The sequence below is a fragment of the Staurois parvus genome, unplaced genomic scaffold, assembly GCF_062004578.1.
Source record: "Staurois parvus isolate SC_StPar_1 unplaced genomic scaffold, SC_StPar_1.0 ptg000164l, whole genome shotgun sequence".
Taxonomy (NCBI): Eukaryota; Metazoa; Chordata; class Amphibia; order Anura; family Ranidae; genus Staurois; species Staurois parvus.
Genome location: NW_028317960.1, coordinates 1,208,840 through 1,225,196, shown reverse-complemented (window position 1 = coordinate 1,225,196; position 16,357 = coordinate 1,208,840). Strand labels below are relative to the sequence as shown.

Here is a 16,357-nt window from a genome sequence, read left to right as displayed (position 1 = left end):
GAAACGTGTGATGCACGTTTTTGCACGATTTTCTGCTCAAATGAAAAATCTGTAAAATAAAAAATAGTAAATAAATGTCTAAATAAATACATAAATCATGATGAATAAATCATAAATAAATAATAATTAACCCCTACGTGGATATTAAGTTGTTTGCAAAGATGCTTGCTAACCGACTTCTCCCTTTGCTCCCTTCCCTCATTGACTTGGATCAGGTGGGATTTATCCCTGGTAGAGAAGCAAGGGACAACACTATCAAGGCCCTTAATCTCCAACACTGGCTTTGCAAATCTAACTCTCCGGCCTTCTTCCTTTCATTGGATGCTGAGAAGGCCTTTGACAGAATTGCTTGGGATTATTTGCAGGGATCACTGATGGCTTTGGGCCTGAGCGAGAAAATTATAAACTTTATTATGACCCTATACTCAGGCCCTACAGCTCAAGTTCGGGTTAATGGACACTTATCGAACCCTTTCCGCCTGGGAAATGGCACTCGTCAGGGTTGCCCCCTATCCCCGCTTCTGTTCGTCATTTCCCTTGAACCTCTTCTGAGACAAATTCGCGCTAACCCAGATATTAAGGGGATCAGGATAGCAGACAAAGAATACAAACTTGCTGCTTATGCGGATGATATCCTCCTTTTTTTGGCTGACCCTCGCACCACCTTACCGAGTTTGCTGAAAGACTTTGCTTTTTTCCGCTTTTTGTCAAACTTGAAAATTAATTTTTCAAAGTCATACGCCCTCAACATAACCCTTCCCACTGATCTCGTCTCCTTCTGTGAGTCTCATTTTCCATTTCAGTGGGTGAGGGATGCCCTTCCATATCTTGGTGTACAACTTACTCGCAATCTGGACGACCTTTATGCCAAAAATTTCTTACCGGTTTTCAAAGTCATTCAGGAAGACCTAAACAAGTGGCATCGCCCCTGCTTCTCTTGGTTTGGTAGGGCTGCCATTATTAAAATGAATATACTTCCGCGTCTCCTTTATCTCTTCCAAACTTTGCCAATTCAACTTCCATTGACATTCTTTGCTTCTTGCAAGAAACTATGTTCCTTATTTTTATGGAATCACAAGCGTCCGCGGGTCTCGTTCTCTCAGCTGACTCGTCCCAAACTCAGCGGGGGCATTGGGCTCCCTGACCTACACCGCTATTACTGGGCGTGTCATCTTTCCCGCATAGTCGATTGGCACATTCATTCTGCTTCCAAAGACTGGGTCCTTTTGGAGAAGGCTTTTTCGCCCACTCCCCTACCATCGATCCCTTGGCTATTGCCGAAACACACACCTCAAGTTCTCCTCTCCCATCCTTTGATAGGTCCCACGTTAGAAGTTTTCCGTAAGGCCTGTAAAACGTCTTCCGTTTCGGACTCTCCTAGTCCCTTGACGTCGATCCGCCTGAATCCAGATTTTCCCCCAGGGTTGCATAAGGATTTTTTATCAAATTACTGGCCATACGCTCAGATTTTAGTAAAACATTTTCTTCACTCCGGCAAGGTGAAAACATTACAGGAGCTGAAGGTTAGCTTGAATATCCGCGAATTCCCTCTCTGGGCCTTTCTTCAGATTAGACACTTCCTGCTTTTCCATAAATCCCGCCATAATTGGACTCGCCCTGTTACTCCATTTGAATCCTTATGCTCTCAATCCGAACCGCGGAAGCATTTGATCTCTGAGATTTATCCTCTCCTAGGGGACAGCAGGACTTGCACTTCTTTCCCCTCTTGCCGTGCGTGGAACAGAGACCTAAAGACGGATTTATCAGAGTCGGATTGGGACCGCATTTTTATGTACTCCCACTCCTGCTCGAGTAATGTTTCGACGCAGGGAAATGGCTTCAAATTAGCCACTAGATGGTATCGTACTCCCTCCAGAATTCATCGGTTTAACTCTTCTGTCCCTGACGTGTGCTGGAGATGTGGGACACCTGATGGCTCTTTCTTGCATATTTGGTGGTCCTGTCCACTTATTCAACCATTCTGGCAGGAGGTCCACCAGTTGGTGACTTCAGTGACCACTCTGCCCATAGTTTTCTCTGCTGCTCAGCTATTGCTTCATCATACCCCCATTCCTAGGAGTCAATATTTCAAGTCCCTAGCGATGCATATGATCAACGCAGCCAGACTCTGTCTTCCTGTGCTATGGGGCTCCACTCACCCCCCAACTATACGCGATTGGCTCAATCGAGTAGGCAAAGTGGCGGAAATGGAGGAACTGATTGCGACTGCACTTGACATGCCAACTAAATACTCACATGTTTGGGCCTGCTGGACCCACTTTGTAACTACCCCTGAATTCGGATCTCTCATGGGTCGGGATACCTGATTGAGCTCAGCCCTACCTCTGGTTATGCCCTTGGTTCTTTCATAATCTGCGTGGTTATGACCTCTTTTCCGGTAATTTATATTTGCCTGCTTAGCTTTGGTGAGTGTTTAAATTCTCGACACTCTCATTTATGATCTCCAATAACAATGTTGACACAAACGTCGCAGCCCGGACCCTTCGCTTCCCTTGCTTCCCCCCTTTTTTTTTTTTTTTTTGCCTCTTATCCCCCCTTCTCCCTCTCCCCTTACTCTCCCCCCCCCCTTTTTTTTTTTTTTCTCTCCCCCTCTTTCTCTTCTCTCTCTCTACTATGACTCCCATTCTTTTCCTTTTCTTATCCTTTTCTTTCTTTCTATTCCCCTTTTTTCTTTTCTTTCTCGACAACCTCTTAGTCTTTGATCAGGCTTAGTCTTCATTTTATCCAGGATTACTTGGTGTATGGTTAGCTTATCTCCTCTAGGATAGTCAATGGTACTCACGACATCTTCTCTTATACTGCGATGCTCACTTAGCCTCATGATAGCGCACTGCTTTTGGTTTAGGCTCTGAAGGTTCATTTCCTCCATGCTTAGGCCAGTACGCCAATATTCACTTGGTGGAAGTAAGCTGTTATTACCTTCTATATTGTACATTTTTGAATCTTGAGTACTACAGGCCTATCTCTGCCGTAATTTGCCATGCTTATGTTATCCATAGTGTTGCACTCTACCATGTTGTTTCTTCCTGTATTTTGGTTTACGCTGTGTCTATGACCTGATTGATGCTGCGTGTGCATTTCTTTATATTTTCCTGTAACATGTTGTCACTTCTAAATAAACTTTTATGGAATAAAAAAAAAAATAATTAACCCCTACAAAAATGAATAATAATAATAATTATTATTATTATAATAAGAAGAAGAACTAGGGGGTTAGGGGTTAATTATTATTTATTTACTTGCAAATATTCAATAGAAAAGATGGGACTTTCAGGGTGCATAGACATAAATACCACACATTAAAAAGTTATAATTTTTATTTTGTATTTTTGTAAAAAACACAAGAAAGGAAAAATACAGAAACAAAAACAATTTCAGTTCTAAGAATACCAACTGAGATTCAAACTTGGTTAGGTAAATGTAGTTACTCCCTACATGTTTTGTCCTCACGGGCTTCTTCAGAGGATTTAAGGAAATTTCTACCGCCAAGGCAGTCTAAAGGTATATCAAAGGAATATTGTTCAATTACCAAACAACTTTAATATATCCAATACAAGGTATTTAATCAAATTTATATACATATATACGGGACTCAATGGCTCACCCTGGATGTGAAAGCTCTCAGAGCTAGGAGAAATGACCTAAAAAATCTTAATTGGCCTACATGTCCAAAACAGTTGTAGAGGATATAATGGGCATCAGATATCTAGGTACAATGGGATAGACAAAAAGATTAGTTAAATTTAAAGGAAGATATGAAGAAATCATAATTCAATAGGTTGAGGTAAACTTTGGACAATTTTACCTGTTAAATGCTTTAGAAGGATATATAGGTGTAACCTAACAAAGATCTATTTGATCTATACATTCACAACCATAAGGGAGGAAACAATGGACATCAAACATCCATCTAGACAAAATAGGATAGACAGAAACTAATTTCATTTCAAAAGAGAAATCAAGAGATGTTGATTAATGAAAATTAACTTAACCATTTCCCTCCTGGCCAATAGCCGAATGGTGGCCTTGAAAACGCTGTAGATTTCCGGGTGGACGCCATATGGCGTCCTCCCACACATGCGCAGTTTTCGCACTTGCAGAGCCGCGCAGCGGTGCAATCTGTCACCGGCCATGTGCCTCGGACAGGGCCGATGACAGATCTGCGTACCAGCCCCCTTTGCCGGTACCATGTGACATGCTGTGACCAATCACAGCAGGTCACATGGCAGTTGTATACAATGGATGGCTTCATTCATGCCATCCATTGTATACTAGTGTCTAGCTGTGAATGGTCACATCATATCTGATCATTTTCAGTGTCATAATTACAGAAAAAGTAATATGTCAGATTGTCATGACATGGATGGAGAGATAGATAGATAGATAGATAGATAGATAGATAGATAGATAGATAGATAGATAGATAGATAGTTGGACCGATATTCTACCCAATCACAGTGACCAGTGACAGAGGGAAAAATCTCACTTATTATTTATAGTAGAAAAGCCTGAAGGACACCAACTGAGACCCCACCCACTGCTTTATCCCATTAGTTGAACATTCCACCAAATCACATCTCTCCTCCCTCTGACATCACCAATCTTTGGGCGGAGTTCTCACATCTCCCAATTCTTCCCACAAAGCTTTATACAAGCTCCCACTACCAATAACCCAGCATGGAGGGGCTCAGTGAAGGTGGTGGTGAAGGTGTGGAGGTGTCGGATCGGGTCACACAGATCATAAAAGGAGATCTGCCCGGCCTCATAATCCAGATATATCCTGACTCTGGGACTGGGGGGATTGGAGGGTAAGTGGATGTTATTACTGTTATGTATTACCACATACTGATCACCAATCCTGTACAAACCCCAGGACTTGTTATTATCTCCAATCACTGACTGCCCTCCTCTCCTGTCTATACTGGGGTAACACATCCCGACTCTCCATCCACCTGGCCCCCCAACATCCACTTCCCAGTAATGTCTCCCTGAGGAGAAACTTTGACTGCTCAACACCTGATGATATTGAAATCTCTCTGGTGTTTCTGGACGATTCTGGTCTATATCTGACCTGGATACAGTTTTCCTGTCATCTGATATATGTAGATTGTTATTAGCTGTGTTTACATCCAGTAATATGTCCTCAGCTCCCTGTAAATAGAAGGATACATTTCCCTCTCCTATTATATCAAATAATGTGTGTAGTGTGTGTGATATTCCAGCCACATCCAGCCTCCCGCCATCATGGAGGAGTTCCTCATGTGTCTCTCTGTCCTCATTATCTCCATCCTCAGTATCACACAAGTCACCTGTGTCTGATTCCTGTAGGACAGTCAGTGGATCCGTCATGTTACACAGCTCCTCAATGTCACGCATCTTCCTGGACAGCTCCTCCTTCTTTATTTCCACATCCCGGATGGAGATGGAGACCCGCTCTGCCCTCCTGGAGATCTCTCTCAGGATTATCTTCTCCAGGTCTTCCAGACGTCTCCTGAGATCTCTAAACAGGGCAGTGACTCTCTTGATATCACCAGTTGCTTTTTCTTCTACTTTCCTCCTGTATTCCTGCAGACTCTGGACTCTTTCCTCCATCTCCTCTCTCTTTGTCAGAAGTTTCTGCAGAACATTCCTCAGTGTCTCTTTCTTCTTCTCAGAAGCCTCATCCAGCATCTCCACCTGGTGTCCTCGATGTTCTCCAGCCAAAGTGCAGGCCACACAGATACAGGTCTCATCCTCAGTGCAGTAATACTCCAGGATCTTCTTATGGACGGAACATTTCCTGCTCTCCATGGACAAGGTGGGGTCAGTTAAGATGTGTTCTGGAGACTTTTTGTGGACTCTCAGGTGTTTATCACACAGAGAAACCTCACAGTGCAGACAGGATCTAACAGCAGGTACAGGAAAGTCCACACAGTAAGTACAGAAGACCCCGGACTCCTCCTGATCAGGCTGGGCAGATAGCAACTTCTTAATTATGTTATATAGTGTTTTGTTCCTCTGCAGAGAAGGCCGATATGGAAACGTCTGTCTGCATTCAGGACAGGAACACCCTCCAGACCCCCCCTGTGTATCCAGCACACGATCAATACAGACCCAGCAGAAGTTGTGTCCACATCTCAGGGTTACAGGATTGGTATAAATGTTCAGACAGATGGAACATTCCAGCTCAGCTCTCAGGTCAGCATACGCCATCGCTGACAGCAGAAAGAGAAATGACAGTGAAGGTCTCTGACTTTGGGGAAGAATGCAGTTGGGAGGGTCACATCCTCCTACACAGGGTGAGGCTGGATCCGTGATATTTGATGCAAACAGCAAAGTACAGAAGAGGGAGGATTTTTCTCACAGTAGTAAAAATAATCAGATTAGAAGAGAGAAAGACGGGTGTAGAGAGGGGAAAGGTGGACATGGCTGCACCAACCTGGATAGTGGGGTGGTTATACAGAATCTGAGTGTTAGGACCTACTGGTGGTAGCCTCTAGTGTTCCACGGACCAGAATTCCCCAGGGCGCGGAATCTAAGTCCCAACCTGCTTGTTCACCAGGGCCCCTGATGGTGGGGATGGACTTGGAGCAAGCCGGAACCAGATCGCGGCCCCTGGGTGCAACCAGCTGCGGTAGAGGTACCTGACGGTGGTACGTAGTGGGTGAGAGTCTGATGTGAGGAGGCAGAGTATGCGTAGTCAGGCAGGCCAGATCAGTAACAGTGGGAGCAAATCGGTACAAACGACAGGCAGAAGAATAACGGGTTATTCTATATTATAGAAAGTTGTATAACATCAGCCTCCAAGGAACATCAAAAGAAATTAGAGAAGGTATTAATGAAAAAAGGAGGATATATTTAAAAAATGCGGGATTGCCAAAGCTTAGTGAAACACAACTGAACTCCCTGGATGCAGAAATCTCTCAGGAAGAAATAGAAGTAGCATTGAGAAGTACAGGGGGAGGGAAGAGCCCAGGCCCGGATGGTTATACTGTTAAGTACTATAAAAAATACTATAAAAGTACTATAAAAAAAGTACTATAAGATCTTAAAAGACTTGTGCAAAGCCAGCTTATATGCCACCTCGTTCACCTTACGCTCTACTCGGAAAGGGCCCACAAATTTGGGTGCCAATTTTCTTGATGGGCATGCCAGTTTCAGGTTTGTTGTTGCTAACCACACCTGGTCCCCCGAATGTAAGACTAATTCCCCTCTTCTTCTTCTATCAAACATCCTCTTACTATCCTCTTGGGCGTTCACCATGGTTTTCTGTAGTAATTTGTTATTGGTTGTAAAGAATTTGAGGGTCTCTTGAGCCACTGGGACTGAGTTCTCCGGGACCAGATCAGGCAAAAAAGAGAAATGGAAGACATGATTGGCGAAGAATGGGGACTGCTTAGTGGCAGAGTGGCATGCATTATTGTAGGCAAATTCAGCTAGCGGTAAAAGTGCCAGCCAGTTATCCTGAAGGAACGATGTATAACATCTAAGGTACTGTTCTAGTGTTTGGTTGGTTCTCTCAGTCTGCCCGTTTGTTTGCGGGTGATACGCTGAGGAGAATGATAATTCAATTTCCAACCCTTCGCACAAAGCCCTCCAAAATCTTGAGGTGAACTGGACACCCCGATCGGAAATTATATTCTTTGGTACTCCATGCAACCTTACAATCTCTTTAATAAATGTTTGAGCAGTTTCCAAAGCAGATGGTGTACCTTTCAATGGGAGGAAGTGGGCCATCTTAGAAAGATGGTACACCACCACAAAGATTGCGGTATGGACCTGTGATGGTGATAGTTCCATGACAAAATCTATCAAGATCATGCTCCAGGGTCTGTTGGGAACTGGCAATGGTCGCAGCAGACCCCAAGACTTGTCCCTTGTGGGCTTATTCCTGCTGCAAACGGCACAGGACTTGATGTATGCCTCACAGTCCTTTGCCGTGTTTGGCCACCAAAACATACGTCGGACCAAGTCCAAAATTTTGTGTACCCCAAAGTGGCCTGCTAATGGGTGGTCGTGGCAATAGCCTAAGACCAGGGCTTGAGTCTCCGTAGGTACCAGGATCTGCTCCCCCTTCCACCAGAGACCTTCCCTGCTCTGTAGTGAAACTCCAGGGGGTTTTGGAACTCCAGTGGAGGCAGCCTGTAATCTGGATAGAAGCTCGGATTGTAGTAGCAGGAAGCTACCTGCTGGTAAAATTGTATCTGGTCTGGCCGTTTCCTCAGGGTCTTCAAACATCTGGGAAAGGGCTTCCGGTTTGGTATTCTTAGACCTGGGCCGATAAGTGATATGCAAGGTATACCTAGAGAAAAATAACGCCCATCTGGCCTGACGTGGTCTGAGGTGTTTAGCTGTCCTCAGGTATTCCAGGTTCTTGTGGTCAGTGAAGACAAGGATGGGATGCAAGGCTCCCTCCAAAAAACACCTCCACTCCTCTAATGCCATCTTTTTTGCCAATAGCTCCTGATCCCCGATATCATAATTTCTTTCTGATGGGGAAAGTTTTCTAGAAAAGAAGGCTATTGGGTGCATCAGCTCCTTTACTCCTACTCTCTGGGACAAAATAGTTCCTACTGCATTTTCTGATGCGTCTACCTCCAGAATGTAAGGCAGTGAAGCCTTCAGGGTGACTTAAGATGGGCACTGTCATGAACAGCTTTTTCAGTGATTCAAAGGCGGCCTGAGCCTTGGGTGTCCACTGAAAACGTACCCCCAACCTGGTAAATTGGGTGATGGGAGTCACCAGGCCCGAGACGTTTTTAATAAATGTTCTATAAAAATTGGCGAAACCAATAAATCACTGTACCCCTTTCTTATCCATGGGAACTGGCCATTCCAGAATCGCAGCTATCTTCTGGGGGTCCATAGCAATTCCATTAGTTGAAATAATTAGCCCCAGAAAAGGAATGCTACGCTGCTCAAAGCTGCATTTTTCAGCTTGGCATAAAGCCCATGCTTGCGTAGTCGTTCCAGCACATTCTTGACGTGACTCCTATATGTCTCTAGGGATGAGGAGAAAATCAGAAAGTAATCCGAAAATACACAATCACGTAAATATCAAGAACATCTCTAAAGATGTCATTCACAAAATGTTGGAAAGTGGCCGGTGCGTTACATAACCCGAATGGCATAACCAGGTACTCAAAGTGCCCGAACCGAGTGCGAAAGGCGGTCTTCCAGGTCAGGTCTGAATCTGTGTTCACACACAACAGAGCCGGGGGGCCTGGTGATGGCTTTGGGAGGCAGTGCTCCTGGCAGTATGGTGAACTGAATCGGATAGATCCAGTTTTCCAGTCAATTTGTGGATCATGAGCTCGTAGCCAGGGAAGCCCCAAAATTACTGGAAATAAAGTGGACGCAATGGCGTCCAAGCGGAGGAATTCTTGATGGCGGCCTGTGGTGCATGTAGGAGGGGTCTCACGGTCTACCAACCCTGATTTGATTCGGGAACCATCAGCCAGGAAGATGTTCAGGCCACGCTCCTTGGGTAGTAATGGAATCTGCTGTTGAGTGACAAAGCTAAGGTCTACAAAACAGCTACAGGCCTCTGAGTCAATGATTGCTGTGACTTGAACGGTTCTTCCAGGAAGCTGAAAATAAATTGGTACGGCTACATGAGTAGGGTCATCTAAGCAGATTGGAGACATAGAAAAAATGGCAGAGTACTTACAGAGCTTCTCTGGACATGAGCATACCATGTGACCCGCTGCTCCACAGTAGAGACATAAGTTGTTTGCTCGGCGTCTCTGGAGTTCCTCAGCTGTGAGAGAAGGCCGCATCAGGCCTAGCTGCATGGGCTCCGTTCTGTCAGCAGATTCTGGGTTCAAGCTACTGGCTGCAGGATATGGCAGGGTAGAAACCTGTGGTAGCATCCATGTTGGTCTTGCCTCTTGACCGAACCTCTCCTGCCTTCGCTCCCATAATCTATGGTCAATCTGAATAGCAAGAGTGATCAGTTTTTCCAATGAGTCAGGCACTCCCACCCTTGCTAGTTTATCTTTAAGGGGTTCGGACAACCCTAAGTGGAACTGATGGCGCAGAGCCGCATCGTTCCATTGTGTATCTCCGCTCCAACGCCTAAATTCTGAGGCGTAATCCTCTGCTGACCGATGACCTTGCTGTAAGGAGTGTAAGGCTGCTTCAGCTGAGGCACTTCACTGAGGGTCATCATAAAGCAGTGCCATTGCTTTAAAAAATTTGGCCACGGAATTCACGTGTGGATGGCGAGCCTCCAATAGCCGGTGTGCCCAGGCCTGGGGATCATCCTGCAGCAGGGATATTACAAACCCCACCTTCACAGTTTCTGAGGAGAACGTCCAAGGCTGGAGATCAAAATAGAGCTAACAGGAATTTTGGAAGGCCCTAAACTCCCCTCGATCCCCATTGAAACGCTCAGGCATTGGTACCCGAGGCTCTGGCGGAGGAATGGCAAAAGTGGCTCCAGTGGAAGGTACAGCTGTATTACCAGTAGGAGGTGGGCTGACTGGGTCTGATACCTTGACAGCAGGTGCGGCTAGGGCCTGGACACGTCCATCCAGGTGCTTGTATCCCTCCTCCAGTGTTTTGATGGCTTGGGTTAGGGCCGCCAAATGCTGACACATTTCTTGCCAGGAAGAGGGTCCTCCTCCAGACTCTGACATGGCCGTATGGTTCTGTTAGGACCTACCGGTGGTAGCCTCTAGTGTTCCATGGACCAGAATTCCAAAGGGCGCAGAATCTAAGTCCCAACCTGCTTGTCCACCAGGGCCCCTGATAGTGGGGATGGACTTGGAGCAAGCTGGAACCAGGTCGCGGCCCCTGGGTGCAACCAGCTGCGGTAGAAGTACCTGACGGTGGTACATAGCGGGTGAGAGTCTGATGCGAGGAGGCAGAGTAAGCGTAGTCAGGCAGGCCAGGTCAGTAACAGCGGGAGCAAATCGGTACAAATGACAGGCAGAAGAATAACGGGTCACGGTCCAGGTTCGGCAACAGGAGATCAAAGGCAGAGGATTAGACAGGAGAATGGTCAGGCAAGCCAGGGGTCAGAACAGGAGAAGTCAGCAAATCAGGGTCAGGCAGGGTCAGTAGCTAGGCAATCACACAGGAACACAGGATACAGATTAGACCATACGGCAACTAAAGCACATACCTGGCCAGTTTAAATAGGGTACCCTGCCCTTCTATTGGTGCCAGGCGCGTGTCCGCGATTGCTAGTGCACATGCGCGAGTCTTGTCACCGTTGCGGGCGCCCAGGTCCTAGTGTCCGCCAGCTATCGCGTCCCGATGTACTGCGCATGCGCGGGACCGCGAGCCGCGATCCCTGACACTGAGTCTACTCTCACTATACATTGCACACATATACAGCCCTTGTATCCCTAAAATATACCCCAATTATTCTGCCAGAACCCAGACATGCAGAGAATTCTGATGGCATTCTTTATAAACAATTGAATTGGCCACTTGTAAAATCTAAGGTCATATCTAGAGCTGAGGTGTAGAAGCCACAACACCTCTTTCATCTTCCTGTACATATTATGCTTTCCATCACATGAATGGAGGAGGGGGATTCTTCATTCATACAGGGAGTTATTGGGCATCAATAATAAGCAGGCTGTCTATATTACAGAACAGTATGAAACACTTATTTGATTAGAAGCTGAACTTTGGTAATGTCACTGAGAATCCTTGGTGATGTCATTATCAAATTCGGTCTATGACATCACCCGGGATTCCCTGCTGTACATCTAATTTACTGCAGCTGGGAATCTGTCATTTAGGGGTGGGGTGTGGCATGTACACACTGGCAGGCAAGGTTTTTCTATCGTGGTTGACAAAGATTACCTCTCTGGACACTAGGACTGAGTTAGCTTATGTAGTCTCCTACATCGCTTCTCGGCCTTTTGGCTAAGATCAAGTGTAGTATCTGTTCTTATCAGTGTCCAGTGGGGGTGCTCCTGGCCATTCTAGCTTTGCGGGGATGGCTGTTGTATAGTACCCTCACTGGTATGATGGGGGTCCGGAAGGCTAGTACCATTGGGGGACAGAAACCAGGGAGCGCCACGAGTTAAGCTGGGGCCCTGGGAGTAATTCCCCCAAGAAAACTGGAAAGACCCAGTACCTCCTGATTTGGATGGATCTAACTTGGTCTGGCCAGGGGCTGGGAAGGCAGAGAGTCCACAAACACGGTGCCCCCTGAGTAGTCGCCTCAGGGGTGCTCTGAGTAGCACTTGGGTGTGGGACCCCACGTTGTGAATGAGCACATGGTCACCGCTAGAGATGAGCAAATCGAACCAGGCGAACCGGAATTCGAGTCGAATTTCAGGAAATATTCGATTCGCGTCGAATCCGAAATTTTGCCTACTTCGGGTGCGCGAATCGAACATTTCCCGATCAGCCGGCAAAAGTGTCCCTGCAGTGAGCTCCGCTATTTCTGACAGTTCTCTGACAGTTCCTTCACATGTACAGCGGTTGAAACATTGTATCTATTAGTTTCCATTTAGGATACAGATGTTTCAACCGCTGTACATGTGAAGAAGCTGTCAGAGAACTGTCAGAAATAGAGGAACTCTGCACATACACTTTTTGCCGGTTTGGAATTATTCTTATTTTCATCCTACTTGTTCTTCTTCTTCTTCTTCTTCTTCTTCATCCTCATCCTCATCCTCAGAAGAAGAAGAAGAGGATGAGGATGAAGAAGAAGAAGAAGTAGGATGAAAATAAGAATAATTCCAAGCCGGCAAAAAGTGTATGTGCAGAGCTCCTCTAAGTGTATCTGCAGAATGTCATTTATGGAAAAAAATAGATACAATGTTTCAACCGCTGTATGGAGTGAATGTCCCATAACTGTCAGAAATAGACTATTTCTGACAGTTCTGGGACATTCACTCCATACAGCGGTTTCAACCGCTGTATGGAGGGAATGTCATAGAACTGTCAGAAATAGACTATTTATGACAGTTCTGGGACACTCACTCCATACAGCGGTTGAAACATTGTATCTATTTGTTTCCATAAATGGATCCATTTATGGAAACAAATAGATACAATGTTTCAACCGCTGTATGGAGTGAGTGTCCCAGAACTGTTAGAAATAGTCTATTTCTGACAGTTCTATGACATTCCCTCCATACAGCGGTTGAAACCGCTGTATGGAGTGAATGTCCCAGAACTGTCAGAAATAGACAGAAACTGTCACAGAACTGTCCTTCTTCTCATCCTTCTCCTTCTTCTCATCCTTCTTCTCATCCTTCTTCTCATCCTTCTCCTTCTTCTCATCCTTCTCCTTCTTCTCATCCTTCTCCTTCTTCTCATCCTTCTTCTCATCCTTCTTCTCATCCTTCTCCTTCTTCTCATCCTTCTCCTTCTCCTTCTTCTCATCCTTCTCCTTCTTCTCATCCTTCTCCTTCTCCTTCTTCTCATCCTTCTCCTTCTTCTCATCCTTCTCCTTCTCCATCTTCTCATCCTTCTCCTTCTCCATCTTCTCATCCTTCTCCTTCTCCTTCTTCTTATCCTTCTCCTTCTGCTTCTCCTTCTCCTTCTTCTCATCCTTCTCCTTATTCTCATCCTTCTCCTTCTTCTCATCCTTCTCCTTCTTCTCATCCTTCTCCTTCTTCTCATCCTTCTTCTCATCCTTCTCCTTCTTCTCATCCTTCTTCTCATCCTTCTTCTCATCCTTCTCCTTCTTCTCATCCTTCTCCTTCTTCTCATCCTTCTCCTTCTCCTTCTTCTCATCCTTCTCCTTCTTCTCATCCTTCTCCTTCTCCTTCTTCTCATCCTTCTCCTTCTTCTCATCCTTCTCCTTCTCCATCTTCTCATCCTTCTCCTTCTCCTTCTTCTCATCCTTCTCCTTCTCCTTCTCCTTCTCCTTCTCCTTCTCCTTCTCCTTCTTCTCATCCTTCTCCTTCTTCTCATCCTTCTCCTTCTCCTTCTTCTCATCCTTCTCCTTCTCCTTCTTCTCATCCTTCTCCTTCTTCTCATCCTTCTCCTTCTCCATCTTCTCATCCTTCTCCTTCTCCTTCTTCTCATCCTTCTCCTTCTCCTTCTCCTTCTTCTCATCCTTCTCCTTCTCCTTCTTCTCATCCTTCTCCTTCTCCTTCTTCTCATCCTTCTCCTTCTCCTTCTTCTCATCCTTCTCCTTCTCCTTCTCCTTCTTCTCATCCTTCTCCTTCTTCTCATCCTTCTCCTTCTCCTTCTTCTCATCCTTCTCCTTCTCCTTCTCCTTCCTCATCTCCAAGGGCATTTAAATTAAAGGTACAGTGTTCTGCACTAATTTAAAGGCTCTCTGAAGCCTAGAAACCCTTTTTATAAGTCATCTTCGTAGCGAATAAATTCGCATCAAATCGAATTTCATACTGGAATTCGCCGAATCAGCCGAATCGAATTTTTGAATTCTTCGCTCATCTCTAGTCACCGCGTTTAAACACTTTTTGCACTGCGCCTCTAGGACCTTTTGGCCAAGTCCTGGGCAATTTTTTTGCGACAGGCCTCAGGGCCTGGTCAGTGCACAATTTGGGCATGACCACTTTTTTATTATTTTTATAGATTTATTTAATTAATTATTTATTTATTTTTACACTCCCACGTTTGTCACTTTTACTTATGTGTGTGTTTTCTTCACATGATGGAGGGTGTGGGTCCTCGGGCCTGCCCTGAAGTCTAGGGGGAGGATGTGTGGCCTTTTGGTTCCTTCCTCCCCTGATCCCTAGGGGGTTTTCTCTTCGGGAGAGCCCCCTGACCAAGTACTGGATGTCCGGCTTCGGCTGGGCATAAGGAACGGTGGTCCACCAGGCCTTTTGGCCAGGAGGACCAAATGGGAACCTTGTCCCTGTCAGGAGCTTCATGCCCCGGGGGATCAGGGTAGTGGTCCAACCCCTCCGGGGGTAGGACAAAGCACACCCCTAAGTGCACTTTTTGTGTGGTGTTTTTGCACTTGCATTTTTTTGTGAAACACTTATGGGTTTTTTCGTTGTAGTTTGCACGTTTGCGGACTTAAAAAAAAAAAAAAAAAAACAGATTGTATTGGTAGATTGGAGTTTTGAAGTAAGACAGAGCAACTTGGCACATGGTTTCCTATAGGGTTCCCACTTACATCCTCCAGGGTGCCCTCTTACATCCTCCATGATGCCCCTTTACATCCTCCAGGGTGTCCCTCTACATCCTCTAGGGAGCCCTTTTACATCCTCCAGGATGTCCCTCTACATCCTCCATGATGCCCCTTTACATCCTCCAGGGAGCCCCTTTACATCCTCCAGGGTGCCCCTTTACATCCTCCAGGGTGCCCCTTTACATCCTCAATGATGTTATTTACATCCTCCAGGGAGCCCCTTTACATCCTCCAGGGTGCCCCTTTACATCTTCCATTGTGCCCATTAATATAATAGTACTATGGGAATACTTTGGAGGAAGCTGTAAGGAGGCACTCTGAAGGTGCTAAGGAGGCTCTCTGGAGGAAGATTTAAGGGAGCACTCTGACGGCACTAAGGGGGCACTCTGGAGTAAGATGTAAGGGGGCACTCTAAAGGTACTAAGGAGGCACTCTGAAGGAAGATGTAAGGGGAAAATCTGAAGGTATTAAAGAGGCACTTTGGAGGAGGATGTAAGGGGTACTCTGGAGAATGTAAGGGGGTGCCTGAAGGATCTAAGGGGATACTATGGACGTTTGTGGGTACAAAGACTGTGGTATATGTGTGCCATGTATACTGCAGGCACAGGTTCTGACCAATCCCCTTTAAGACCCTCCCACTGGTCACGCCTATTGCTTGACTCAGTGCGCTATGCGTGCAGCAAAACCTATTTTTCTGTCCTTTTCCGAGGTGCCCTGGGTCTTCCTTCATCTTAATCTTGCTCACAAGATGAACTTACCCTTTAATTGCTAAGTTCGTCTTTGGAATATGTAACATGTTCCAGCTCCTGCCCCCCCCCCCCTCATCCCCCTCCTTGTGACAGCGAGTGGGAGTCCTTCTGCACCTACTGTCACTTGTTGAAAATGGCATAGAAGTGCACACAGCTGCATTGTTTATTCATGAGTTCCTGTGAATGGATAAACTACAAGAACCATCTTCCACTACAGCAGACAAACTTGTAGTTCCAATGAGCTATGCTGGGGCTCTAATAAGCGTTCTTGTAGTTCACTGACATGACCTTCAGCTTTCAAATGTAACACCCTCCTAGTTACACTAGGGGGAGTTAGATCCCTAATGGTTAGCCAGGAGCTGTCAGCAGCTCAGGTGTAATAGCCAAAGAGGTTACATTTGGGCCAGGGCTGAGAGACTCTGCAGGCCACCCTCTCTGGAATTTCCCCCTGCTCAAGCCTTTCATATGAGGGCCTTGGGGACAGTGGGTGGGTTTTGAGGAGTGGAGCCTCAATTGGAGCCTGCTT

At 45.9% G+C, this 16,357-nt stretch overlaps 1 protein-coding gene and 1 pseudogene across 1 annotated transcript; one reads left to right on the top strand and one right to left on the bottom strand.

The window, feature by feature from the left end:
- Nucleotides 1-3,320: 3,320 nt before the first annotated feature.
- On the bottom strand, nucleotides 3,321-6,219 carry LOC149462970 (E3 ubiquitin-protein ligase TRIM39-like). The gene has a single exon (XM_089676109.1). It carries the CDS (start codon nucleotides 6,211-6,213, stop codon nucleotides 4,639-4,641), a length of 1,575 nt encoding a protein of 524 aa, XP_089532235.1. The 5' UTR covers nucleotides 6,214-6,219; the 3' UTR covers nucleotides 3,321-4,638.
- A 5,644-nt stretch (nucleotides 6,220-11,863) lies between these two features.
- LOC149462969 (U2 spliceosomal RNA) lies at nucleotides 11,864-11,979 on the top strand (annotated as a pseudogene).
- Nucleotides 11,980-16,357: the final 4,378 nt, after the last annotated feature.

Excerpts from the sequence above, each read along its gene's own strand:
- LOC149462970 (XM_089676109.1), bottom strand. The coding sequence starts at position 6,213 with ATGGCGTATGCTGACCTGAGAGCTGAGCTGGAATGTTCCATCTGTCTG.